Source organism: Tauraco erythrolophus, chromosome 4, assembly GCF_009769465.1.
Source record: "Tauraco erythrolophus isolate bTauEry1 chromosome 4, bTauEry1.pri, whole genome shotgun sequence".
NCBI lineage: Eukaryota > Metazoa > Chordata > Aves > Musophagiformes > Musophagidae > Tauraco > Tauraco erythrolophus.
In genome coordinates, this window is record NC_141468.1 from 66,437,938 (window position 1) to 66,465,318 (window position 27,381).

Sequence of the window (27,381 nt, forward strand, 5' to 3'; positions counted from 1 at the left end):
ATGGACAGAAGTCACTATTTCCCTTTATAACATAATAATTGAATTAAAATATAAAAGTACATTTATAATAGGGCTCTGAGGTGCTTTCCCTTTGGGACTTGACCACGTGAAGGGACAGTGTGCTCTAATGGTGTGGTAGCCCTCATGAAAGCTTGCCAAAGAGCTGAGGAAGATGCACAGCAAACAGCAAGATACTACATTCAGTTCTCCAGCATTTTGTCAGCAAAGAAGTTTTCAAGCATTCAAAAATACAAAACGCTCTAAGCAATAGCATTTTGTGAAATTATAGTCTAGTCATCTCCCTCCTCACCTTCAAAAAAACCATGGAATGAGATGACTGGATTTTGAGTTACAAGGTTTAACAACAGAGCAGGAAGGAAACGAGCTGTTTGCCTGCATGTGTTTTAACTCGCAGTGTTTGCTCTGTTACCAGGCTGTCAGTGCAGGGCGTTTTTGTTAAACCAGGATTCTGAAATGTGGCTTCCATAAAAAGCGCAGTGGCAGACTCCCGTGTATGTGTGTGGTCAGTCACAGGAAGCAGTTCATTTGAAACCCTTAGGGGTATTCTGTACTGCACAGGAAATACTTGTACCCAGTAATGGCAAGAGTCCATCTCAGACACTCTCACACATGCACCTCCAGCCCTGAATCGGAAACCAGTGATTCAGTAAAATGGGGTCCTCAGATTGTTATGTGGAGATAAAATGTGCACTATCCAAACAGATAGGAATGCTTCAGGGGTAGGAATATGAGATTGGATAAACCTGCAATGAAAAGCACCTCCATCCTAGCAAACCCCAACACCACGTAGCAGGACAGGTGGTTTAGAGGAGTGAGAACAGACTTGGATTTGGTATGCTGACTATTGGAGAGAGAAAGTTAAAAGAAGAACAGTCATATCACCAACTGGAAGTGTTGTCTAGTAAATATCGCCCCTTCCAACACATCCCTTACCTCCCGTTTTCATCAAAAGCCCTGTGCTTAGCCGTGGTTAACGAGATCCACATCCACTAGGTCCACAAAGCTCCTGATGAGCTCACTAGTTTGCTTAAGGAAAACCTTAACTTTCTGATAAAATCCCGCAACTCCCCACGGAACGATAAGGTGGAAATAAACCAAATGCAACAGTTCAGTCTAGGGGCTGACTTACTTAGGGAAATTCCTACAGACATGAACTGAAAGCTGGGATGGCAGAACAATCCGTCATCCATCGCAGCCAGAGCACACACCGCTGGGGCACTTCTCAGTCGCCTGGAGAAGTGCCAGGCAACAGTGGCACGATGATTCAAAATAACCACCACTAACTCCAGTCTGCGCGGTGGGAGGTGGGGTGGCCATGCCAGCAGCTGCCCCTCACAAAGCCCCTTTGCCTCACCGCTCACTGCTGCAAGTGCTGGCTCTGCAGCCCCGGTGGGACGCTGCCGCGCACCGTTACTCAGCTCACCACAGACTTCCTTGCTGTCAGTGTCATGGTGCAGTGGGGATTCAACTGCAGCAGCTGCAATATGCCTGCTTCTCTTGACCTGAACCCAGGGAAGCTCTGCTCTGGGGCGGGGAGTCATCCAGTGGGAACAGGGCAAGGACAGGGTGTCACAAGTGTGACCAGCAGATCTGATATAGAAGAATAAGGTTAGAAGTGCTGACAGTGACGCGATCAGAAAACAAAGCAAATCACATCCTCAGCATTAGTTATGGGGCTCTCAGGATGTTTTACAGCATCAGTTCCTACACCCCCAGGGTTTCCCACTGGCAGAGGCTGCAAGACTCCTCCTCACAATGTTTCCTGGCAGCTGTCTGGGATGGGGCCACCAGCATTCAGGTGTTTCCAATGCTATGACCTCAAATTCAGCCTTGGGCAAAAGTAGGAGACAGCATCCCCAGGGAAGAGGAGCTCATTCAAAGCAGCCAAGGTGTCCTGCATCCTCGGCCCTCCTAAGGGCTGGCATGAGGGCGAAGAGCAAGGGAGCTGCTTCCAGCTGGTCCATGGACAAGACGGATCCTCAAGCAAGCACAAGAGAGCTTGCTCTTCCCACATGAAGAGCAAAATCTGAGCAATAGCTGCCTGCAATGGCACCATCTCTCTGCTTCCCATCACAGCTCCAGTTTAACACCTGAATGTGCTGGAGCTGCCCTTAGCACGGACAGGCCAGGTGCACAGCAGGCTGCTGCATACTGGGGTGGCAACACCCTGCAGAAATTCACTACAATATTCTGGTGTGAATCCAAGGAACGCTTCACACTCATCCTTCAAGTTTTGGGAGGGAGGTTGCATAATGCCCTTAAAGCGAGATCCCAGCCCAGCCTGCAGTGCAGGAGGGCACAGACAGCTCAAAATAACAACTTAGCTCTTCCTAGAGGAGCAGGAAATTACTGTTGTTTAGATTTGTGGTATGTCTGGACTGCAGTACAGCCTGTGGCATCTACCCATTCTCTCACTAGCTGTCCGTTGTGTTGTCTACTTCAGTGTCAGTACACAATCAATGGTCAAGGCAGACTGAGGAAGACCAATGAGTCATTTGCTTCTTTGTTATCCAGGAATATATTTTTTTTCTGTTTGAATTGGAGCCCTTCTGACTCTTATTGAAAGATAACCAAAAGGGACCAGCAGAGAAATTAGGGAACATGATGTAACAGTCCTTTAGGATATGATCTAAAAGCCTTTTCTTGCCACAAAACTCAAAGCAGCCAAACCACAGGACAAAAACAGCTCAGAGCCCATTGTCTACTTTTCTTACACTGACAAGATGCTGATGATATTCACTCCATGGAAAAACAACTCCAAAGAGTCACCCCTCAAACATGCTTTTTATACTCCATTTTCCACTTTTTCTGTATTCGTTTCCCCAAGTATGTCCTAAACAACATCTACTTATGTACCATATTTTAAATGGAAGCAATTAGTTTTATAAATTAATCATAACACACATTTAAATCTACATTGCACTTGCATCCAAATCATCATCACATTGTCGTGGTTTTATTATTTATTACAACTTAACTGCCACCAGCCTGTTTAGGAGGAAAACAACTCTTGTAGAGGACTCAGCCATTCCATAAGTTACCATACTTGTAATTTCACTTCTGTAACTGAAACAGAGTTGCAGTATAGCTGAACATCAGATATGAGGTTCTAACGTGCAACATAGAGTTCAAAAAAGTCAAACCTTAAAGTGTTACTTTCAGACAGTGTGTATTATTACCTCTGACAAGATATTATTACCTCTGACATCACCTTTATCGGGGTGAATGTGTATACTCCGATATAGTCCAGGTAAAAGTGGTGCTTCTCAAAGATGACAAAGATGGAAGGATTTTTCAATTATCTACACAGCTGTCCAAAAGTCTGTTTGAAATCCCAGGCCTCGTTGGAGGGTAAAGGTAGACTTGATTTCCAATCTCCAACAAGAACTTGAGCTACAAACATGCTGTGATGGTCTGTGCTGGATGGACAGTATTGATGTGAATAACTGGCATCTCTGGCAAAGCAGCTTCCTAGGGACCAGAAAAAGCCATGGGTAAGAAAATGCATAAACCAAAGTAATAAACATCTGCTATCTGCACTTTGGCAGCCAAGCCCTCAACAAGCACCTTCTTCTCTTTCCTACCCCAGGTAGCTCCAAACACATCCTTGTCAGTTTATTTTAAGACATCAACAGATGGGGCTGATCTAGCGGCTTTCACTGTTTTCTTTTGTTGCTTTAAAGGTTGCAAAAGGTCTAAGGAAGCATTTTGATGCCAGTCCAGCTCTTGCACTTGTGCATTGTCCCATGAGTCCCACAGATCCTCCAGTAGAAATTCTGCTCACAGATAGCAGGCATGTGAGATGGACTCATCCTGTGGAACATGAGCCGCTCATCCACCTCCTGCCACAGACTTCTCTTTTCCATGTGCTCTTTCTGCCTACAGAAAAACATATCAGGAGTTTAGTATATGTACATACACTTATGTACAAGCATTTCTTATATTTATGGATCAACCACTTTTTCCACCCAGTCCCAGTCAGATCAAAAATAATACAGAATAAGAAAAATAGTGTAGCCATACAACCTGTATCCCAGCACATGACGAAACACAGACACACACACACACACTGCACATGTTGGGGCACTGCTTCAGTCTGCCCAGTAAATCTGTGTGCCTGACCAAACCAGAGGCAGTGGGATCTGAAATCAGAAGAGGCAGAGAAGCTGAGGAAAAGGTTCTTTTTTTCCATGACTCAAGCCTTCCACTGTCTCACTTGTCAGGACAAAGCCTTCCACCTGAAATCGACTGGCTGGTGGTGGTTTCCTGCATGCCATGAGAAGGCAAGTATGCCAGTGCCCACAGCTACTCTCTGTTCAGCACTGCCTTTGCAAAAATCCCAGAAGAGAGAAAGAGGGTGTGTGATTGGGGAAAAAGAAAAGAAAACCCACACCTCTTTGTTTCATGGTGTTAAGATCTGATCTCAGCAGACTATGGCCTGAAATACTGAGCTAGATGGCTTGAACTAACAGCATGGCTGAAGGGGTGGCTTGATCTTTAACTGGCCTTCAAAAAGAGTTTTCCTCTTTTCTGTTCATATCAGTACCAGGAAAGCTGAGATACCTAATGCATGTCAGGTGGTCTTCTCCAGTCGTGCTCTTTCCTTTCTTGGCCTCCATGCTAAGGAAAGTGTCTTAGACCTTCCCTGCAAAACCAGCAGAAGAAACATGGGAACTTTGAGCTGGAGCTAAGAGGAATCCCTGTGTCATCACAAATGCAAAAAAATCCCACTGCACTTCAGATATTTTTAAAAGAAACTTTGTTAGTATAACAGGAGCTATTTCAGAAATACAAGATTGTTTTGATGAGGGAGAAGAGAACTAAAACAAGAAAAATGAGGTTCTGATATGTAGCAAATAGCTGCTACTCACACCTCGTACAGGGATAAAGACAACAGACCACAGGCCAAGCAGTGCTCTCTCGTGCTCCCTCTGCAGCCCTGAACTCTAATTCTTCATAGAATTAACGCTTTAAGTTTTGGTCTCAGACCTCAGTTTTTCTGACAAAACACTGGCCAGTTTTTTCTACAAATTCAGTATATCTGTTCTCAGAGAAGAACTGGAGTAGTCACTTGTTTAGATGTATTGAAACATTTTCAGTTCCTCTCTATCAGAGGGGTAAAATTCATGTAACCAGTTATATCCATCCCCTCACTGGCATTTAAGTCAAACCTGTATACAAATGTCTCATGCTCTGTTCAGTCACAGCCAAGTTTGACACAAGGAAATGCGTAAAACTACACCTTATATCTACAAAACAAAGAGCCCACTCCAACAGACTTTTGACTAAATGTTTTTATGTTTTTGCTGAATTTGTGGAAAATGCTCGTGCCATTAGAACCTTTTTCTTTTTTTTTCAGGAACATTCAGTTTTGGTGCTGTTTTTTCCTTGGAAAACACCAGACCCAGACTGCCATCTCTGGTTATTACATTCAAGCCCAAGTGACTATCCCATGTTCCATTTGTGAAATGATAGGGGCAGGCACCCAAAACAGGGAGCCTTAGGTTCAGTTCAAGTATAGGATTAAATGTAGGTCTCCCATATCCTGGGGAAATAGTCCACCCGCTCCTCTGGCTGTAGTTAATCAAACTTTCAGATTTCATGAAAATATTCAACTCTAGCCTTCTCCATTTTGAATGAGAACATTGCAGTTGTGAGAATCCAAACAGTAAAGAAAACATTTCCCAAAATCATGTTGTTCTACCAACAGAGAGGGTATGTACAACTCGAGCTTACAATGCCTGGGCTTGTTGTTTTTTTCCTGAAAAAGGTCATCAAATCTGATAGTTTTTAAAATGGCTTATGTAAAGCCAGGCTTACAAAACAAGATTCGTATGCACCCCAAATGTAAACCTCAGGTTTATAAAAGCCATCTCTACAATAAAAATCTTGGAAGCTGCTGGGTTTTCCCAATCAAAACATAAATTTCCTGTAAACCCCAGGTCTAATTCCACAGGGCTCCAACCCTTTTGTCACCCCTCCTCCCATTTTTGGATTTGGTTATTTTTCCACCATAAATCAGAGAATCGGAGCAGTCTGCTCCCAAGGAATGAGCCTGAGTCCATGAGAGCTGGCATGTGGGGCTGCACAGAGAGGGAGGCGGTTTCCCTTTTGCCAAGGGGGAACCACCCACATGCTGGGAGGATGGGATGGGGGCCCAGCCATTATCTGAATGGCTCCACTGCCACCAGGGGAATGAAGTAGAGCGGATACAAACAACTAGAAATGCTGCCAAAGCGTTGGGCTCCCGAGTCCTTCGGAGCCTGTGGATGCTGTAATCCTTCATTGTCTGATGAAATAGGTTCTCGATTTCCCTATATTTGCTGTCAGCATGGCTGATTTCTACTAGCTAGAAAAAAGTTAACACAACACAGACCAACGTGTTGCAGTGCTTTGGGTTACACCTCACCAGTTCCTCCCAAAGGGCCCAGCCACTACCCACTGCAGGTGCGTTCATGGCCTGGGGTTTTTCAGAGCCCTTTCCCACTTATTCATGGTCCTTTCCTGACTCTCACTCATGTCCCAGTGTGCTCTAAACTCCTACTCTGAGAGCTTGCCCATAATACAAAGGAGTTATTGCTCTCTGTGGGTCACATTTCTTCTGCCCAGAGAGCATCTGCAGTTCTAAGCACGCTAAAGCAAAGCTGTGCAAAGACATTGGGGGTCCAGAATAGATGTCCAGCTGGAAAAGGCAAGGTGAAATCATTGTTCTATATCAAGTGCGTACTTATCTTTCTTGTGCACTAACTCATCTTTATAGACAAGCCCTGATGTTACTGTAGTGAGTCATCAAAGCAGTTTGATTTATAATCACACTGCTTGATGTTTCAAAAACACACAAGACCTAAATCTCATTATAGCAATACTAAATGAGCTCATGGTCCCCCTAACACGCATCCTTTGATTTGAAATTCTAGAGTGTGACAGAGTTTTAAAGTAGAAACTGTCCTGTGAATAGGGAGCACTGAGGCTCAACCTCCATAGCATCAGCTGTCGTCTAGGTCAACTCAAAAGCACAATGGATAAACCAACGTTTCTGTGCACTGGCCATTTAGAGATAGAATGACATGGTGTGAATGGACAGTCTTGTGTCTCCTGCAAAGCTCTTCTACACAGCCATCCTTGTCCCTCTTGTAGCTGTACATTTTGAAGGGACATGTTTGCAGGCTGAAAAACAAACATGGACTTAGGCACGTATCTTAGATTTGCTTGATGTGAGCCATTACAGACTGTAACTTTTCCCAAAGTAATGAGCAGATGTGAACAGATATATACCTCCCATCCTATTTCAGGCAGTGCTAAATAGTCCCAGACAGAAGGAAACACAACATATGTGAACAGCATCTGATTGCCTGTTTAAAACAAGTTTGACCAAGATTAACAAACTCAAGGGATTTCTGCAAAACAGTCTTCTGCTCATGTTTCAGGGACTGCCTCTGAAAACCTTCTGTCTTTATGTTCTGTATAAACTCTTCTCTTTTACTAATGCAAGCTACAAGTAGAGAATGTCTATGTATGTACAGTGATGCTCTGCAGCAAGATGCATCACATAATGCAGCAAAGTGTTAGCTTTTCCTCCCTTGCTTGGCTACACGCTTATAAAAATTCTTGATAATATCGCAACCTAGTCCTGTATAATAGAAGTACAAACAGCTCTTCAAGCACAGTCCTTGCATCATATCTCCTTACCACCAGCTGGCCATATTGGCCTCTTCTGGTAGTAGGCTACCAAAAAAAAAAAAAAGCAGTGGCACAAACAGTTCACACAATGCCTGTTGAGACCCCAAGAAACAATTAAAACTATCTTTTTCCTGAATTGCAAGGCAGGACCATGAAATTCAACCCATTGGAAGAGGAATCAGAGAAGGAAAAGCCCACCAAAACCACATCAAATCATCAACATCTGCCTTTTGTTCCAGCCAGAACATTCACATTCTTCCCATTTCTTATTTCCCCTGACTGCTACAAGATGCTGCCCACCTCTGTTCCAACAACACTGCACCAATTTCCCCTAAATGATGTCTTCACTTTTCCAGTCCCACTCGTCCTCTTGCTCCAGACTACAGCATGCACAAACCAGAATGTTAGCCTTATTCCCTGAGTTTCCCAGCTCACTAGCAGGCTGGGTGGCAAACCAAAAGTATGTTTTCCCCAGGCTATATGGCTGTGCACACCTGAGTTAGACCTGCTGATTCACATTGTCACAGTATCAGCCTCAATAGAAGAGCATAAACCACCACCCTAGAAACTCCATTACCATAGAGTTCTTCTGTCTCCATCAGATTTATTTGAACACCCCCAGCCATGTAACTTCTCATCAGCAGAAGTGGGAGCTGCCCTGGCAGTCTCTAGACTGCTGGGATTTCTCCTCGGTGCACTCCCCTTGCAGCATGCCTGCCACAGTGACAGCCTGCCAACACCGTCAAACCCACTGCCCAGCCTACCTGCACGAAGTCTACATCAGAAGATAAATGAGTCATCCTGAAGCACGAGAGGCCTCAATATCAGATGTTATTTTCCACGGGCAGGAGAATAATGAGCGTAACATCCCATACCTTTCCTTGTCCTGTTTCCTACTGCCACTCGTTGCAGCTCTGGGACTTCTGCAGATTTTTATCACTGTCTGAGGATTCAGACTTCTCTGGACCATTTCTTGAAAGAGAAGACAAATGCACCACGACTGAGAAAAGAGATTTTCGCCATCTGGGAATGCTGCCCAGGAGAGCAGCTGTCATTGTGCAACACAGCGGGATTAGCCTTGCTCGTGCTGCTCCTGCACCCAGCTCCTCCTCTGCTCCCTGACATTTCTGCTTCGGGCATTTCACTGTCAGTAAGAAGGGATTTGTGTGGAGGTTTCGTGTTGGCTGATTGAGGAGCTGATAATCACCATCACTCAATTTCATGTTTTCTCCACCTCACATAGATTCTGTCTCCAAAGCCCCCGGGACTCAGGGGTTTTGCTGACCTGGTTTCCAACCAGCACTATCTCCTCTTGTGGTGTTGAAAGAAGAGACCCTCTCCTCTCTGACGTCATGGTGATAGCACAGGGCAAACAATAACAGGCACCTGAAGCACTGCCTGTGAAATTTTTGGGGAGGTTTGTGGACATCTTTTTGACTGTGCCGCACTCCAAGTGATCAAAGGGTGGTGATACCCAGCGAACTTTTTCTTCTGCTTATACTAATGTGATCTCTATCACAAAAACAGGCATCTCTAAACTACATAGTCCTTCTCTGAGGATCCAGACTATGCTTTCCTCATACTACATCTTTTCTGTTTTCCACTGGTGTGACACAGTGCCTCACACTGCGCTCCCAGTCCCAAGCACTCTCACTGTTTTGCTGTTTGCTAGAGATGCTTGGGGTAATTCCTGCCTCTCCCCACAACCTGGCAGATGGCACTGGCCACACTAGACAGTAGCTCGGTGAAGGACGATGCCTCGGAGGCTGGGGAAGCCCAGAGCCTGCTGTGTGCAGATGCCCCAAGAGTCTGGCAGCCTCTCTGGCAAACACCGGATTCACCAGCCCCCACACAGTGATGTGCCCGGATTGTGTCGGATGACTCAGACTCAGCTTTAGCACTAGGGAGGATGTAAGGACAAAAACTCCACACATTCACTTAAAAGAGCACAGTAATGGAGTGAAGCTATGAAAAGATAAAACCCAGAAGGAGCTACTGAGATGGTCCTTGGCCACCATCTGAGAGCTAATTCACTGGCCTGCTTACAGCTCACTCATCCTGTAGAGACCTTGGATCTTTTTCCAGCAGTTGAAGAGGCCACCAGAGAAGCCATGCTCTTTCTCCAGCCCCAGACAGGAGAAGGGAACATTCTACTTACCTCTTGCTCCCTCAGACTGGTTTAGAAGATACTATATGAGGAGGCGCATCACCTTCTCTAGGCATAAGACATACACACTTTTTAACATCTTAATCCAAGGCTGCATTCCACAGCTTAAAGCCTCTTTAAAATATGACATATCATGAACAATTGTCACTGCACAGGATCAGTCTTCAAGCTTTGCACAAAATGTATGGATGCCATAGAAACTCAGGTCTAGTTCACAATTAGCTTTAGCTGTGGTGCCCCCGAACTTTCTTCTTCCCTGTTCCTCTCCCCCAAGGCAATGGCTACAGCAGTTTGTTGGGGGTTTTTCTGCTTGGAAAGGCCCTAGCTGTATGACACATTCACACACAAGAAAAAGCAGAGTCACCAGCATGTCATGCTCACTGTGCACTATGGCAAACTGGATTCAGACAGTCAAATGACAATGCATGCAGCAACCACCTACACTGTGTATGCACAAGAGAGACAATATATCCATGATGAATTAGTCGCTATCATTCTCTTCAGTGTACTTGCATCCTTATTTCAGCCCTTGATTTCCCAAATGTAAACAAATAAAGATCTTAGCTCAGATGGTGCAACATCAAGGAGAAGGAGACTACTCTAAAATGTCTCTCTGTTCAGACCAAAGCCGCCTTCAGTTTTGATTAGTCTGCAAAAACTGCTTCCATTTTCTCAATTTTATGTTTCACTTCCTTTACTTTCCCTTTCTCAGAGTGCTAAGAGAGGCTGCTTGCATTCCATGAAATGTTTCCTCATTGCTCTTACATATAAGTAGAAAAGGGTTTTCAACATTTTGGAAAAGAAGCTGCATGACAGTTAGCTCCCCCTTGAGTATGTCAAGAGGTAAGCACACAGACCTTTTACCTTTGAAATCTATCTCACGTTTCTGAGAACCAACTTGAAATTCTGAAGTACCATCCTGATGAGTTTGACACCAAGGCTTCACATCTGCAGAAGTTAGAGGGACAAGACCTTGCTCTGGATGCTAGAAAGGAGAGGGAGATTTGTTAGCAACAGGCTTCCGGCCACAGTGGTGTTGCACACTTTGCAGAGTTGGATTTAGCACCTCTACGAGTCATGGGGAAAAGCCAGTGATTTAAACCAGTTCGGCCACGGACTCATCTCTGAGCTGCAGCAGGGTCTCTCTGCTGCCTTTGCCAGCCCCTGCACCACTGCAGACTGGAGGGGCTCTCTCCTGTCCATCTCTTCTCTCTGTGTCCCCCACTGAGGACCGCTGGTGGCTGCGGTGCAGTCTGATCACCTGTGCATGTCACCTCCCTTCTCCGCCCTTGCGCAGTGCCATCCGCCTCCATACCTGCAGCCCTTCGCTTTCCTCTGATGGCCCAGGGGGAAGGAATAGAGGTTCCCTGGAAAGAGGAGCTGCAATTCTAGGCTCTGGAGTTATTTCCAAGCAAGCTTATTGATGGGGATGGCTCCCAGGAGCTTTGATGGGAAAAGCAGGTGGTTTTCAGGGATTCGTTTTTCAGTAGAAGTATGCAGAAAATGAACCCTTCTCGCATGCACGAAACTTTCGAATTACAGTGAGATTTCAACAAATTCCCCAGCCACCTTGTAAAGGCAGCCTGTTTTCAGAGTTGGGTTTCCTGGGAGCATTGAGGAAAATCAGCAAAAATGACAGAAATGTGTGAGGTGATCAAGAAAGCGCTAGGAGAATATCTGAATCACTTTTATCAAATAAAGCTAGCAGGTGCTGAGTTCAAAGCAAGAAAGAGGAGAGCCCCCTTCAAGCAACATTCAGTTCATCTGTGGCAACACTTAACACAATATGTCACAGATCCTGAAAGTTTACACAGATTTAAAAAGTGATGGAATAATTACTGAAAGAATAATGCTTCCAAGGTTATTATAGATATAGATATCAACTCTGATGCAGGAGATCCCTAAGCCAAAAATTGCTGGAGGGAGGGAGAGTATTTGGGGAATTATCACTACATGCCTGCCTTGAGCTCATAATTTCCTTCAGGCACTTCTGTCATCCAGTGATGGCGACAGACTCTGGGGCCACATGTGCCTCTTTCCCTGCTGTGCTGCAGCCTTTCCTGCACTTTGGGGCAAGGAGACAGCAGGAAGGGAGTGGCTGGCATAAGGTGCTGAGCATGAAAGGGAGATGCTCTCTTGCTTCCCATATTCAACCCAATGGTTGTGCCCATTGAACCAATACCAGGAGCTCTCCATCCTGCTCATGGTGGGTACTGGTTGATGAGAAACTCAACATGAGCCGGTAATGTGTGCTTGTAGCCCAGAAAGCCAACTGTATCCTGAGCTGCATACAAAGAAGCAAGGCCAGCGGGTCAAGAGAGATGGTTCTTCCCCTCCACTCTGCTCTCATGAGATCCCACCTGGAGTACTGCGTTCAGCTCTGGGGTCCTCAACATAAGAAAGATATGGAGCTGTTGGAGTGGGTCCACAGAAGGGCCACAAAGATGAGCCAAGGACTGGAGTACCTCTCCTATGAAGAAGACAGACTGAAAGAGTTGGAATTGTTCAGTCTGGAGAAGAGAAGGCTCCAGGGCGACCTTCTAGTAGCCTTCCAGTACCTAAAGGGGGCCTACAAGAAAAATGGAAAGGGACTTTTTACAAGGACATGTAGTGATAGGAAAAGGGACAATGGCTTTAAACTGAAAGAGGGGAGATTTAGATTAGATATAAGGAAGAAATTTTTCCCTGTGAGGGTGATGAGGCACTGGAACAGAGAAGTTGCAGATGCCCCATATCTGGAAGTGTTCAAGGCCAGGTTGGATGAGGTGTATTGTATTAAAGTTTGTCTCATATTTCCGTGAATGAACTCGAAATTTCAGAGTGCCTTCCTGATTTGTCTGGAACACCTTCTCCACCTGGGCAGATGTCACCAAGACTGCAAACTAGGTTGAAGGCTACAGAAACAAAGGCAGTGACAGTGTCTGTTACTGGCAATTGGCTTTTAATGTTCTTTACAGGGTCTGAGTAAAGATTTAGCATACCATCAAAATCAAAGTAGTTAATAGACGAAGTAGTGCTGCACTGTACTTGAAAGAAGCATCTTTCTGAATACAACCTTTTCAGCTTTCCAGTGAGTCATGACATTCCCCACCCTCCCCCAAAATTTATATAATGTATATGTAATACATATGTGTGCATGTGTACAGGCAAAAAAAAAACAGCCTTGACAAAGATTTTAGCCACTCCTAGGGCAGACAGCTGTGCTTAGAGGTGGTACTCAGAAGCTCTCCTGAGAGTATCTGTGACACTCCAAGGGTTGGCCAGCACTACTAGGCTATGGAGAAAGCCCATGTGCCACCAGACAGGCAGTCCTCACAAACAAACATTCAAAGCAGGACTTTTTCACTAGCAACTGGGACTTGGAGCTGTGTTTCAGGGGTGCAGTGGTGTTTACCTGCTTCTCATACTCGATCCATCATCCAGGGAATCATCCATCCATCCACCAAATGAGTGAGCATCAGGAATGATCACAAGTGTAGAATTGTCTCAAGATGAAAGGGAGAGGAAAAAAAAAAGGAAAGAAAGATGTTTCAGTCGACACTTCTGAATTTCCCTGGGTTCCCCAACAAAACCTCAGCAGATGTGGCAACAAATCACCTGACTACCAAGTTCACATCCCTTACGCTGCCCACTGCAATGAGTTGCTTCCCACGATGAGCAACAACTTTCACAATCCTCACGGACTCACAAAGTTGTTAGAGGATTCTGTTCATTTTTTTCTGTTGATAAAGTCCTTAGGACTTAGTAAAGGGAAAATCCTTTAGAAAAAGAAATAATTAAGGACACAAAAGATGAAGATACAGCCCAAGAAAAATGATTCAGGGAACATACAGTGAAAATAAAGCTTCTCTTTGGGAATGAGTAAAGACAGCTTCTTCCAGTGGTGAGGATATCAGGCGTAGACACTGCTCAAGTATTTACAGGTTGAGCACTGGTGCACCGATTTATGGGTCCTCTGACATTGGAGTAAAGGATCCGGAAGAAAAATCTAAGTCATTAAGAGCAGATGGGTAAGAAGCAGGTCAGCCTTTCCTATTGCTCCTATTTGTAAGCTAGATGTAAAAGTAATCTTGGAAAGACAGTTTGAGTTGTTTTGGAAAATAGTGTCTAGGGCTCAACATGCCAGACAATAGGCTTCATCAAAAGAAACAGGACTGTAAAAGAACAGGAACAATTAGAAAAAGCTGTTCCCTGGACAGTGGAAGTCTGATTCCTAACAGATGTCTCCTGCAGCCCCTAGCTAAGGACCCCTGCCCTCCCCCAAACCCTAAGCCCCTCATCATTACCACAGCTACACATTAATTCAGGATTGTTATTCCCTCGATCCAGAGTCCTGTTAAATAGTGCAATTGTTGAGCTTGTCATGCCAAGAACAATATCTGTGTTTTCTTCAGCTGGCACCCATACAGTCATAGCACCAGGTTATGGGGCTCAGGTTGATTTTTAGGAGCTTAAATGCTTTAGAAAATAACATGCCATTCAGCATGTTCAATCAAGCATTAAGTTTCTACAGTTTAATCATCCTGTAATAAATTCTGTCAAAATTGTTAAAAAGGATTCTTAAAAATGCTGAAAAGTCAAATTTGGCACCAGTAAATTAAAAAAAGACCTGAAAACTTGTTATTTAATAGAAAGTCTAGAACAGGTACATGAATATGTAACCAATGGAGGTAAAACAAAGGACACTGTCAAGTCACAAAAGCACCACAAGAAAATCAATTAGAAAGGTATTACATTGAAAAGATCACTTGAGCAAACTCCTTTGCATCTGGGGACTCTGGCGGAGGCAGCTGGCCTTACAGCAGAGCCCTCTCCCTCTGGTCCCCTGCACCTGCCACCCTCCCCAAAAAACCTCCCCATGGCAGGGCAGATGAAGTGTTCCCGCAGCACCCTCCTAACAGAGAATGTATTCAAAAGGTGGAGATGTAATCAGCCAAGATACCAACTGATCATTTCATCTCATGTTGAGAGCAGCTTTACTCCCTAGCCTTGGGCAGAAGGAGCTTGGTGAACTGTGGAGGCTCTGGAACAAGCCCACCCCAACACCTGCCCAGCTGGCACCAGTGCAGCTGGGAGGGAAGGCAGCAAATGCCACCGAAATCAGTTTGGCTACTCAGAGTGTTCTGCAGGTCAGACCTTTTCCACCACCATCTTGGTGACTCCAAAACTGTCAGTCCCATGCGTCTGAATCAAAAGTCGTCTAATCCTTTCTCAACAGGATAGGACGCCCTTCAAATATTTTTTTTAGGAGAGGGGGAAATAAAAGCCCACAGATCGGATCCACACTTAGTGCCTGCCAGCAATTGCACGTGTTGCTGATGGTTGGCAAGCACTTCTTTTCTAAAACATTGCTGAGGAATGCTTTCTGTTCACAACCTCAGGCATCCAGGTACTCCAGAGGTACTGGGAGGTTCAGGTCTGGAAGAACTTTTAGCAGATTTATAATATTGAACAAAACTCCCATGAAGAAGTATTCACAGACTAACTTGTTTTTCAATTTCACTAGTGGTTTCTGCTCTCAATGCCTTACCAACCAAAATATTCCCAAATCTTTCACTGTTCAAAGCTCTGCTTGAGCTAGAGGTTCTCTATCATCTTATGCTAATGCTGCAGCCCCCTGCTTCTTTATCAGTGTTGACATAACTAGAACTGGGAACCGTTCTTGCTGAACGTCATATTTTAGTTTTGGGATTTGTGGAGTTTTTGGCTAGGTCAGTGTTCAAGTAAATGAATGCTCTGCACCTGATCCTCCCCACCCCAGGAAGGTCACTAGCAGTGGCATGGGGAAAGCGACAACAACACACACTGGGGAGGTGGCGCTGCTCCTTTTGGCAGTGGCACAAACTGAGAGTCACAGAGAGTGACCCTGAAATAGCACAGGCTCCTCGAGGAGTGATTCTGTTTCAGAGCTGGTACTCCAACACCTGCAAAGCCAACAGCAGCTGCACGTCAGCAGCCCCACGCCACAGTGCACCGCTACAGCTGCATACACCAGCCCCCCGCCCGATCTTCTCAATATAATACCCAGCCCCTAATTGCTGAAGGTTGCATGAACTCTCCCTGCAGTCAGAAATAAATCTACTTTTCTTCTGATCTCTGCATGTTTGCCACCAACCTCCTCTCTGCCCAGTTTCCTCGGTTTCAGAACAACAAAACTCCCTTTTTCAGTGTCTGGCCTGCCCCTCAGCAGGCTCTCGTTTACCTTCTCCCTCCCCCGAGAAGGCTGGCAGTCACACCCTGAAGTCCACTTTGCTGTAAACAGCTATCTCCCGTACGACGGATGGTTTCTTCTGTCGTGGCGGAGAAGAATGGGGGAAGATGGTTTGTACAAGGGCATCATTGCACAGAGCATTTTCTCTAAGAGCGAAACTCTTCCCAAACCTTCTATCGTCTAGCTCCTGTCCTGCCCAAAGGCTGCACACACAACCCCCCCAGAAGCTGATGAAGCCATGGAGCAAATTTACACAATGTCACAAGGACCAAGGCAAACCAACAGCTGGAAACGTGTATTATTCAGTCCCTTCCCATCCTCAGGAGTCTGCAGCTTGAAGGCAACAAGGGGAGGGCGATTGCAAGGTGAAGGCTGCCCGTGCATAGCACCCGTGGGGTGTCACGGCCAGGCAGCAAGTCCTATCTCTATATAATCCCATCTATTTATGAAATTAACAGCTTAAAGCAGACTCTGTTATTTCTACAAATAATGCCCATACTCATGTTTATGCAAAGCACATGATGCAGATCTATGACAACTGACAAATCCTAGGCAAAGAGCTCTCCAAAATCACTGCAGTTTTCCAATGCAGTGCTCTTCGTAGCATGGAAAAGCAATTAACTGTTGTACACCACTTATTGAGAAAGACGTGAGGCAGACAACTTGCTGCCATTTGCTTCGGGTTTTTTTAATTAAAAAAATATTTCATATCGAGAAAAAAGTCAATTTAAGTGACTTTCACCATTGCTTCCTGATGGCACAGAAAGCTCTCTGCTCACCTGTGGCTGACAGGATTAGATCACTGATCTGCAAGAGAACAACCGTTAGGCTCCAGTTTCCTATAACAAGAGATGGGACACGAGACCACACTAAATATGGCACCTCAGGGACTCATTGTAGTCAGCTCCTTTTCTGACATTTTCTAAGGACATTGATTGTGCCTGAAGATAGCAGGCTTTGGGAAAGCTGATGAGATCCTACACACATCCATACTCTGGGTTCCTCCCACTCACGGACAACTGAGCCACTTGTGACTCATTTGCTGAATTACAACAGCTTATATAGCAAGACTATTTTAAAATAAACTGTTAATTTTTGTATTATCCTGAACGTTATCCCACCATCCACCAAGTTTCACATACTATGTCCATCATCCAAGCATTCCCCCATCCATCCCAGCCGGAGCGCACGCTGCTGGGGCACTTCTCAATCGCCCGGAGAGGTGCCAGGCAGCAGCAGGGCAAGAAAATAGTCACCACCAACTTCAGTCTACAGGGTAGTAAGAGGGGCAGCTGCTGGCAAAGCCCCTTTGCCTCACCACTCACTGCTGCAAGCATTGGCTCTGCAGCCCTGGTGGGACGCTGCCGTGTGCCATTATTCAGCTCACCAGGGACTTCCTCGCTGTTAATGTCCTGGCGTAGTGGGAATCTACCTTCAGCAGCTGCCACATCCCTGCTTCTCTTGACCTAAACCCCGTGGGGACAGACAAGGACAAGGTGTCATGGGGACTGGGGATGGGCAGGCTTGACATAGAAGAACAAAGTGAGAAGAGCTGTCAGCAACCAGGAAACAAAGCAGAGCTCATTGCCAGCTTTTATTACAAAGCCTCCAGGGCGCAGGAGCTTCCTGCGGTTTACTGGAAGGACAGACTGTGATTCCTGTCTTGTGCACCATGATGTAGGTACTTTCACTTTCCCTTCTTCTGCATTCCCCTCCCAGTCTCCCTTTGGCACATCAGCACCATCACAGGCAGGAATCGTCCCTGAGTGACTGTATTAGCGGATCAAGTTAATCATTTACTCAGCGGTGCCACTTTCAGCAGCAGAAGGTGTTGTTGCATCAGGGTACGCAAGGCAGGTACACCCCCATCCCAGGCCAGAGATAAAGTGGAGATTAAAGTTTAGTACTTGCTGATAGCAAAAAATAGCTCCTACCGAAACACTATGCCCCACAATCCTTCAGGGGTTTGATGTCTGTTCGCTATGTTACAAAATGTTCTCAAGCTACTACTGAAATGGAACAAATGTTAAAAAAAGATGTACTAAAGTGTAATTTATTCAGTGTAAATTCAAAGGAGATTCCGCCGTTCGTTACAGGATCATACAGTGGGCCTCACTGCTGTACTCCAAGATATAGGCAGGGTAAATCTGGTGCTTCTCAAAGATGACAAAGATGGAAGGGTCTGTCGGGTCATCCACGCAGCTGTCGTAAAGTCTGTTTGGATTACCGGGTCTGGGTGGAGGGCGAAGGTATTCGGGGTTTCCCTGAACAAAGTCTCCAACAAGAACGTGAGCTACAAACATGCTGTAGCGACCATGACGAGAAGAACAGTACTCATGAGAATAGCAGGCGTCTCTGGCAAAGTAGCTTCCTACAGACCAGGAAAAGCCACAGGTAAGACAATACATCAAGCGAGGAACGCACATCTGCTGTTGGCACTTTGGCAGCCCCAGTTAGCTCTACACACATCCTCACCAGATGTTTCCACATCGGCTTATTTTAAAGCATCGACAGCCTCCAGCCACATTTTGCCACCAACCTCCCAGTCCCACCTGTCCAAGAGCTTTACTGAAAAGCAGGTATCTGAGGCAAAGAGAGGTGGGTTTAGCCCCTCCTGGAAAGGAATTGCTGCTGATGCTGCCTGCAGCGATGCAGAGGCACACAGGTGACAAGTGCCCTAAAGGCAGGAATGCAGGAGTCAGGGACAGTCAGTCACCTCGCACCCATTCATCAGTCCAGCTGGGGTCTGCAGTCCATGCTGCTGCAGCCCCTGGACCTACACTTCTGCACTCTTACCTTTTCCATACATTGTCCCATGAGTTCCACAGATCCTCCAGTCGAAGTTCTGCTCACAGATGGCGGACATGTGGGATGGACTTGTCCCATGGAACAGGAGCCGCTCATCCACTGATTTTAATTTATTGAGCTTCTTCATCTGCTCCCTTTGCCTAGGGACCAAAAAAAAAAAAAAACCCACAAAGAATGACATGTTAGCCTGGTTCAAACAAGGACAATTTCCCAACTCAGCTCCTCCTACTTTTGGGTCATGAAGGAACAGTGACACAAAACACTCTCAGTGGGGTTACTGCCTGCTTTGCACTTCTCTTGGTACCCTGCTGCACAGCTGTCTCCTTCCAGCAAAACAAAAAAGTTCTCAACATCGCTATGGACTGTGTCACCCACAACTTCATACCACATGAGAGAGAAAAGAGACAAACATCTCTCAAATGGGAATTGGTCAGATCCCAGGTTATATAAATCCTGAATGCATAAATATGGTTATAAAACTGAGCTGTATGAAGCCACAGTGAAGATTGTATAATCTCTACTCCTATCTTTGTCACATAAAAATTACTAATATTTTAAAAAGCCCATGTAGAAGAGTCTAAGAAACAAAAAGAATAAATTTGAGATACCACAGCTCAGTCATGGTGAAGGAAAAGAACTTTCTTTTTGAATAACACTAACAAGAACCCCACATGCAACCTTTTAGGTTATGTGGTTAAAAAGAGACCAGAGACAACCTCAGTGACCCAATCACAGGGAGAGGAGCCCCAGCCCCAGCCTGTCCCAGGGCTGCCTCAGTGGAGCCTCAGCCCCAGGGACCAGAGGACATCCAGCACCAGGAGCAATGGAAAGGCTCTGGAGCAGCTCATGGACAGACTCAGGGTACTGCCTGCGAGAGTATGAGACTCCTTTATTGGACAGCAGGTAAGAGCATTTGGGGATTGCACAGGACTTATAATGAGATGTTTAACAGAGGAGCTGTAGGTAGGAGAAGGGAGGCATCAAGATGGTCAGAGGAGGAACAAACATGGGAAAATAGATGGATAAGGGGGTAAAAAGGGCTGGTTGTGTATAAACAGGCAACTGGCTGGTCAGTAGGCTTGCCTGGCCATGCCCTGTGCCTGATTAGCACAGGCTGCCCTATCTTCTCATTAAACTCCATTTCTTACTCTTACCTGGGTGATGGACTCTCCAAGTTTATGTGCATATGCTTGTGTGGGGGTCTGGGTGCAGCAACTGGAGTGGGTACCCTTGGGTGACAGGAGCTGCCTGTCCATAGCATCAATAACTGCAACAAGTGAGAGTTCGATTGCTAGACAGTGCAAGGCTGGACAGCTGGTGAGGGGTCAGGTATTGGAGCAGTCATACATCTGGGCCAAATGCTGGAGAGACCAGAAGGTCTGAGCTTGCTTACTGGCGGGACCAGGAGGTCCACACCACTGAAGACAGACACCATGAAGTCTATAGAGATCCATTTGCATGTGTGTGCGTCTTTGCAGAACATAACTGGAGACAACAGAATCCACAGGCCAGCACATGGGTAGGCTGAGTGTCTAAGACCAGCTCCTGGAGGGACTCATACATGTATGTATGTTCCAGAAACAGGCTTTCATCCTAGTCAGCTGGAGGAAAGGAACAGGATGCAGCCTTTGGTGCTGCTTATGGTTGCACGAGTGCTGTGCTGTCTGTGTTGGTTTTTGTGGCCAGCTGCGTGCCTACTCACACGCTTGGTGTGTATGGGTGTGTTTGCGCCTGTGCGCCTACCAGGAACACCTGCAGAACCTCACTATATACCAGCCAGACCCGGGCACGCAGATACGTGGCAGTCACATCTCTGCTGGGCTGCTGGATTTGGCAATTCCTAATGCAGACTGTGGAGGACAATAGATCAGGAAATGTGAGTCTTCTGCTACCATCAGGATAATGAAATAAAATAGATACAAACCACTGAAAGACTTGCCAAAGTGTTGGGTTCTGGATCCTATGTAGTTGCTGGATGCAGTAATCTTTCATCGTCTTCTCAAACAGCCTCTTAATTTTTCCATATTCATGGGAAGTGTAGCTGAGCTCTACCAACTGAAAAATTCAAAAACTCCAAAAATAAGGTATTACTGATACTAATGATTCCCAGTCCTTCCAAAGGACTCCTCGACCTCCTCACATCAGAAGAAAAGCCACAAGCTTCTCTTGTCTTTCCAGTTAACCATCCTCTCCCCGCCTTCACTCCTACTCCCCATGCCAGAAGTGCAGGCATGGACTGAGGGAAATCAATGCAATCCCATGTGAGCTTCCTTTGGTGGACACACCTCAGCATCTAGATTATTTTTACTTCAGAGTAACCTAAAGATGAAATGCACAGCAGTATTCAGGCTGGAGAAGAGCGAATATCAGTTTCACCTTAATTTGACACCTTAGCTCCTTCTCGCTCCTTCTCTACAGGGCTAAGCCCTAATTTTATCACAGCAAATAAAACATTTTGCTTCAAATCAGTGGAGGAAATACTACATTGTATTATGATGCAATTGATCCAGTTTATCAGAGGATCAGACACTTTGAGAGAGTGCAAAGGACAGGTCAGACTAGTAATGGTCAAAAGGGTCTTTCTTATCCTGCGTGGTATATGCAGGGGGATCTCAGAGAGTCTCCCAGGAGAGACAGATCTATTCTGAATGTGAAACTATCAGTCTTGTTTCACCTCATAGCTGCTGATTTTGTAAGGCATGTTTAAAAGCTGAGAACATCTCAAGTGCCTTGGGTTATGTTCTCAGAAAAATCAGTATAGGACAGTTTGCCCTACCCATTGGACTACTGGAAAGACTTACCTTGAACCCGATATCAGGCAGTGCAGATTGGTCCCACTGTGGAGGACAGACAGAACATGATAGAGTCATGTTTTGACTGAAGAAAAGAAAAAGAAGCAGGTCAGTCCATGATACTCTTAACTTGAATCCTCTTTCCAGAGGATCCAGCTGCTGGCTGTACAGTAGCCTTCAGGCATCCCCAGAATTTTTTGTTTTATATTCCACATAAGCCTTATTCCTTTCTCCAGTTTAGTTTTCCACACACATCCTGGTGGCACTAATGCATCCCTTGGCGGGTCAAGACACAGGTAGGAGAGCATCAAATGAGAAGTAACATGCTCCTAGTCAGGTGGTTTATACAACTGCTCCAGCTGACCCTCCATGCGTGCTGCTTGAACCTCTAGGAAAGTGGAGCATGAGCCCTCTTCCCTCCACCTGCCCACTCATCTCTAAATCGCTGGGCACACGGGTGGTCTGCCTGTATCCATCCCCAGGACCAAGTCTGTCAGGAGGCTGTGGGTGGACAGCTGTGCCCTGCAGGCCTTACTGCACCCATCAGTGCTCAACAGCTTCCAGCACTAAGCCCTCCTGGCATGCATTAGGAGCATTAGCATCCATTCAGGAGCTAAGGTTTGTTTTCTTTTTGAATCAACCCACCCTTGGTTGAAATAACCCTTGAATTGAACCCTTGGCTTAAAACGCACTGTCTGCTGGTGAGTTTCTGAAGCAAAGAAAGCTCTTCTTAAAGCAAAGCAGCAGCACCACTAAATTTACAGCAGATATGCTCAAATTCTGTCAAGCCGAACTTTCTCTAAAAAAGCCATAAGACAGGGTATCTCAAGTAAGTGCATCCAGTTCACTTCATTTAGGGGGATTTGCTTCTGTGTTTTAGTTTACCATCAGCCTTCCAGGGATGGCATCTATCTGCTCCACAGTTCTTGGGACTGGCAGTTCTTGGGACTGGCTCCTACTCTGTGCACAGTTTAGTATTGTTGGGGCATAAATCAAGAATAAAAATTCCTGGCACAGTTGTGTCAGCCCTGTGTGGCCTTGCTCTCACAGAAAGAACAAATCTACTCGAGGGGTCTCTCACAGCTGCCAGATACTGCCACCAAACGTCTCTCCAGCACACTTCACAGAAGTGTTGCACAATGTACAAACACTGTCACTGCAAAATTTGCCGTTAAACTAGCCAGCAACAGGTATCTAAAAATTAATTTAAGAAATCTAAGATTGCATTCTAAACAGGTAGGAGGAAGTTCTTAGCAGAAAGGTGCTGTCATCTAGAGGCATTATTGGGTAATGAATACGTATTACCTTCTGTCTTTTCCACCTTGAGGGGACAGAAATTTTGGCAGTCGGACAACTTTTCTTTGAGTTTCAAAGATCAAATTTCTTTGGACCATGTCTTGAAAGAAAAACACAATGACTTAATTAGATCATTTATGGTCCAGGGACACACTTTTATGTGTTTGTAAAAGATAAAAAAGGAAGTAGCCCTGAATATCACGTGGTGGTGCTTCCTCTACCATGCCCACCCCGCTCCATGGTTTGAAACCGTTCCCACTTGTGCTTCTTCTGCTTGGAGATCAGCGAGGTCAAACACCTGCTAGCATAAGTTGTGAAGCTGAAAGACAACCAACCATGAACTGCACCTGCACATGCATTCACATCCAGGCTGTCGGCCAGAGAAAACCACATTTGATGTCAGGCCTACAGCAGGGAAGAGTTTTCAATATGGTGGAGGTCATAAATCTAGCTTTCCCGGCAGCACGGGGTTGTTACGTGGTGCTAAGAGGAAAGTCTGTCCTCTCGTCTTGGTCCTGTAACAATATCACAGAGCACACGCTGTGTGACATGGCTAATTATCCATTGTTTCCTCCTTTAGACACCACTCTCTTTATTCATGCCAGGAAACAGATTTAAAATTTGGAAAGCCAACAGGAATTTTAAGATGGGTAAATAAATTAGAAACAGAAAAGCATTTCCCATTTTCCCACTCTCTCTCTCTCTGTACTACCAGCCCTAAATTTTCCTTTGCTGCACTGTGCGCTTTCTCTCCCCATAGCTAGTTGCAAGATGTCTCCCACAGGCTCACTTCACCATTTGCCTTTTCAGTAGTTGGGTTTTTTTCCCCCTTTCTCATTTCTCCTCTTTAGTTGTATAAACCCAAATGCATAAGCCAGATGCCATGAAGTGTCTACTCTCAGCTCTTCTTCTGAATATATAATATTGTCAGAGATGCTTTTTTTATTATAGATGAGCAAGTCCAGAGGCTCGAGCAGAGTATCTCAAAACTGCAGAGAAACGTACAAACTGCTCAAGTTCTGCTCAAAGAAAACTTACAGAAGGAAAACGACCTGTTCAAAGAAACCCAGATATAGGGTGACAACACTGTACGGAGGCTACCTTAGAGCCAGCTACACTGTGTAATGAACTTAAATCAAGGAGATACTTCACCTTCAAAGTTTAACTCATACTTCTGAGAACCAGCCCTGAATAACACAATGCCTTTATGGTCAGCTAGATATTCCTTCTCCAGATTTGCAGATGTTATCGTGGCAGAGCAGTGATCTGGATGCTATAGGAAGAACAAGGAAATTATACCTGTTAGAAACCAGTCTTTGATTTAGGTGACACTGTGGAGAAATACCAGTGTTTCCCCAGGCCCCTATCAGGGGATGCCATGTTGAACTAAGTCTCTAAGGCTTCAAGCATTCTGTTCTTCAACAACGGAGCAGTATCCCACAGAGAACAGCTGCTTGTAACAACAGCAACAAAGCAGCCTTCACCCTGTGTGGTCAGCTCCTACCAGAAAACATCCATCATCTCTAAAAAACGCACCCACTTTCCCAGCCAGTCCTTTGAAAGGTTTCACAGAGTAGCAGTACCGCTTTGAGGGACAATTACTGTGACAAACCCACCAGGGCCTCAGAGCAGCATTGCAAGGGCACCCAGCAGCATATGTGAAACACACCAGTTGCTGGACAACGTGCCCTAAATAACTCTCTGAAGATGGCTTAACAAGAGCTTTTGCCACCAACAGCAGATGGATCTCACCTCTTCCCCGTACTCAATCCACTCTCCAGAATCATCAAGCCAATACCAGCCATACTCCATTTCGGAAGCAGATGGATCAGTCGGAAGACACCACAGGCTGACCAACGCCTGGCAGCTTCTTTAGCCCTAAGATCAGAAAAGAAATTCAGATTGAAGTCTGGGTCTTTTCCAAAGCTGGTCAGACCCCTCCACCTAGGAAGTGTGGTTTAGCCCAGAACGGAGGAACTGATGTTTGTACATTTATGGGGCATGGTAAGCATCACAGAAGTGACACTGACCTCTCTGGCTTAGACCCAGGTCACTGTCTTTCTCTAAAATATGACTCTGTAAAACACTCATTGTAAGAAAATACAACTTGACACAATAAACTCAGCTCATTACACAAAGGCTGGTGGTGCCACTTGGCTAACAGGAGTAAGATTTGGCTTCTAGGCAGTGCATGATCAGCTGCAGAAGTCAGAGAGCCTTCAGAAGGCACTGATAGAAACATCTTTTCCAATGCAGGACACAGCTGAGCCCATCAGCCAAGCCAAGCTGGTGGCACCTCTGAGAAAACTGCCCAGCAGTGAGAAATGAGGAAAAATATGAGAGAAACAGGCCTGCAGACAATCAGGTCAATGAAGAAGGAGGGAAGGAGATGCTCCAGGCACTGGAGCAGAGATTCCCCTGCAGCCCGTAGAGACCACCATGGTGAAGCAGATTGTCTCCTTAAAACCTGTGGAGGACCGTGGTGGAGCACATATCCACACTGCAGCCCATGGAAGAACCCTGAAGGAAGCTGCAGTCCACGCAGAGGACCCCGTGCCAGAGCAGGCTTATCCTGAAGGTCTGCAGCCTGTGGAAAAGGAGCCATGCTGGAGCATGGGAAATTTTTGAGGACAATGGAGTGGCAGAGGGCAACTCTTATGGATTGAGGTCAACACCCATTCCCCATCACCCCTGTGTCGCTTTTGGGAGGGAAGGAGGCGGGGCAGGGCAGGAGGCAGAAAAGTCAGGAATGAAACTGAGCCTGGCAAGAAGGGAGGATGGGGGAAGATGGTGTTCTAATTTTTGGGTTTGTTTTTCACCATCCCAATATCATAGAATCATAGATAATAAAATAATAAAATAATACATTTTAATTGGCAATAAATTAACTTCCCCCAAGTCAAGTCTGGTTTTCTCAACTATCTCCATGTCTTTATCTCAACTTGTGAACTTTTCCATCTTATTTTCTCTCCCTGTCCTGCTGAGGAGAGGGAATGAGAGAGCGGCTGGGTGGGCCTCTGGCAGCCAGCCAAGGTCAAATTCCTTGGAGAGGAAAAAGAAAAAAAAAATCACTTGCTAGCAAAGTCTTTGCTCTGCACTCTCCCCCGGAGACACAGCAGCTGCAAAGAGAAGAAGCTGAAAGATTTAGCCACCAATAATTCAAATTCAGAGGATTTTACTTTGCTCGCTGCTGTGCTTCAGCCTCTTTTGAGTGTCCCAGTTTTGGACCCAGCCAACATTTTTCTATGCATCTCATCACTTCGCTGCTCCTACAACATGACCCTATTGTGGAGCACGTGCACACAACCGAGACCTGCCCACCTGCCTGCTCTGGAATTTGCAAGGGTCTGTGGCTGCCCAAAGGATTTGAACACAGTATTCAAACAGAAACTGGAAATGATCGTTTATCCGGCTCTGACGCCCTTCACACTTTGGCAGGGATCATGGGTATTCAGAGCAGACTAATCAGAGGAAATCATTATAGGAGGAGCTCCCTTATAGAGCTGGTTACAGTACAAAGGTCTGCAAACAAAGGCTTGGCAGCCTCTGGACTGCCAGAACAAAGAGAGAGGAAGGACCCAAGTCTCCTTCACAGCCATAGCTTGTTCCACTGCTGTCTCCAGACCACGGTTGCTCTTTGCACACAGCAACACCAGCCAGGCCTATTCCTAGAAAAATGCTCCCGATTCTTTTTCTCTCAAATCCCATTGCAGGAGATTCATGAGATCCAGCAGTCCCAGAAGGTTATTTTGGATGTGGCTGCCCCTTCTCTCCCCTCTGCACAGCAGCGTGCTGCTGCTGTGGCAGCGGAATAATTTGATGTTTGTGGATATGGAGTGTGGATTTGAGGGGGCAGAGGGGAAATGGGGAGGAAAGCAAGGGAGTGGGGTGGGATTATGTTTCCAGGCAGCTTTCCTCTATTGCTCCCCCCATCCCTCTTCCCTCTTCCCACTCTCCCCACTCCATAGATGTATGTCAACCCCTGCTGTCTCTCCTGCCGAGATCCAGGGCTCCTAGTCTATCCTAACCCCATCAGCTTTCCAAAATGTTTGGTTGTGCACTACTTTCACTTTCACTTGCCAGTGTTTCTGCTCCTTGCAGGGATTTTTCACTTACCAACTAACCCCAACCAGAAAGAAACAAAGCTGAAACGCCTAATAAAGCGGATATAAAAATATTTCACTGGCAAGACAGGTAGTGTTCTTCACTTTTTGCTGAAGCTTTCACTATCAGGTCTCGTGCAATTTTGAGCTACGCTGTAGATTTGCTTTTTATGTCTCCACAGGAATAGCTTCATACAGAGGAAATTTTATACGTAAAAAGCAACCTTGTGCCACCCTTGTTTTTACACACTTCTCCCTCACATGGAAAAAAGGATGAATTAATGAAGATACAAACACAGCTTA

At 45.7% G+C, this 27,381-nt stretch overlaps 1 protein-coding gene across 1 annotated transcript; it reads right to left on the reverse strand.

The window, feature by feature from the left end:
- Positions 1–18,169: 18,169 nt before the first annotated feature.
- Positions 18,170–24,829, reverse strand: PARP12 (poly(ADP-ribose) polymerase family member 12). Its single transcript, XM_086610913.1, has 7 exons — positions 24,728–24,829; positions 24,128–24,248; positions 22,985–23,075; positions 21,689–21,764; positions 20,812–20,942; positions 18,876–19,027; positions 18,170–18,450 (listed from the first exon to the last, which is right to left on the reverse strand). Exons 1-7 carry the CDS (start codon positions 24,785–24,787, stop codon positions 18,170–18,172), a joined length of 912 nt encoding a protein of 303 aa, XP_086467039.1. The 5' UTR covers positions 24,788–24,829.
- Positions 24,830–27,381: the final 2,552 nt, after the last annotated feature.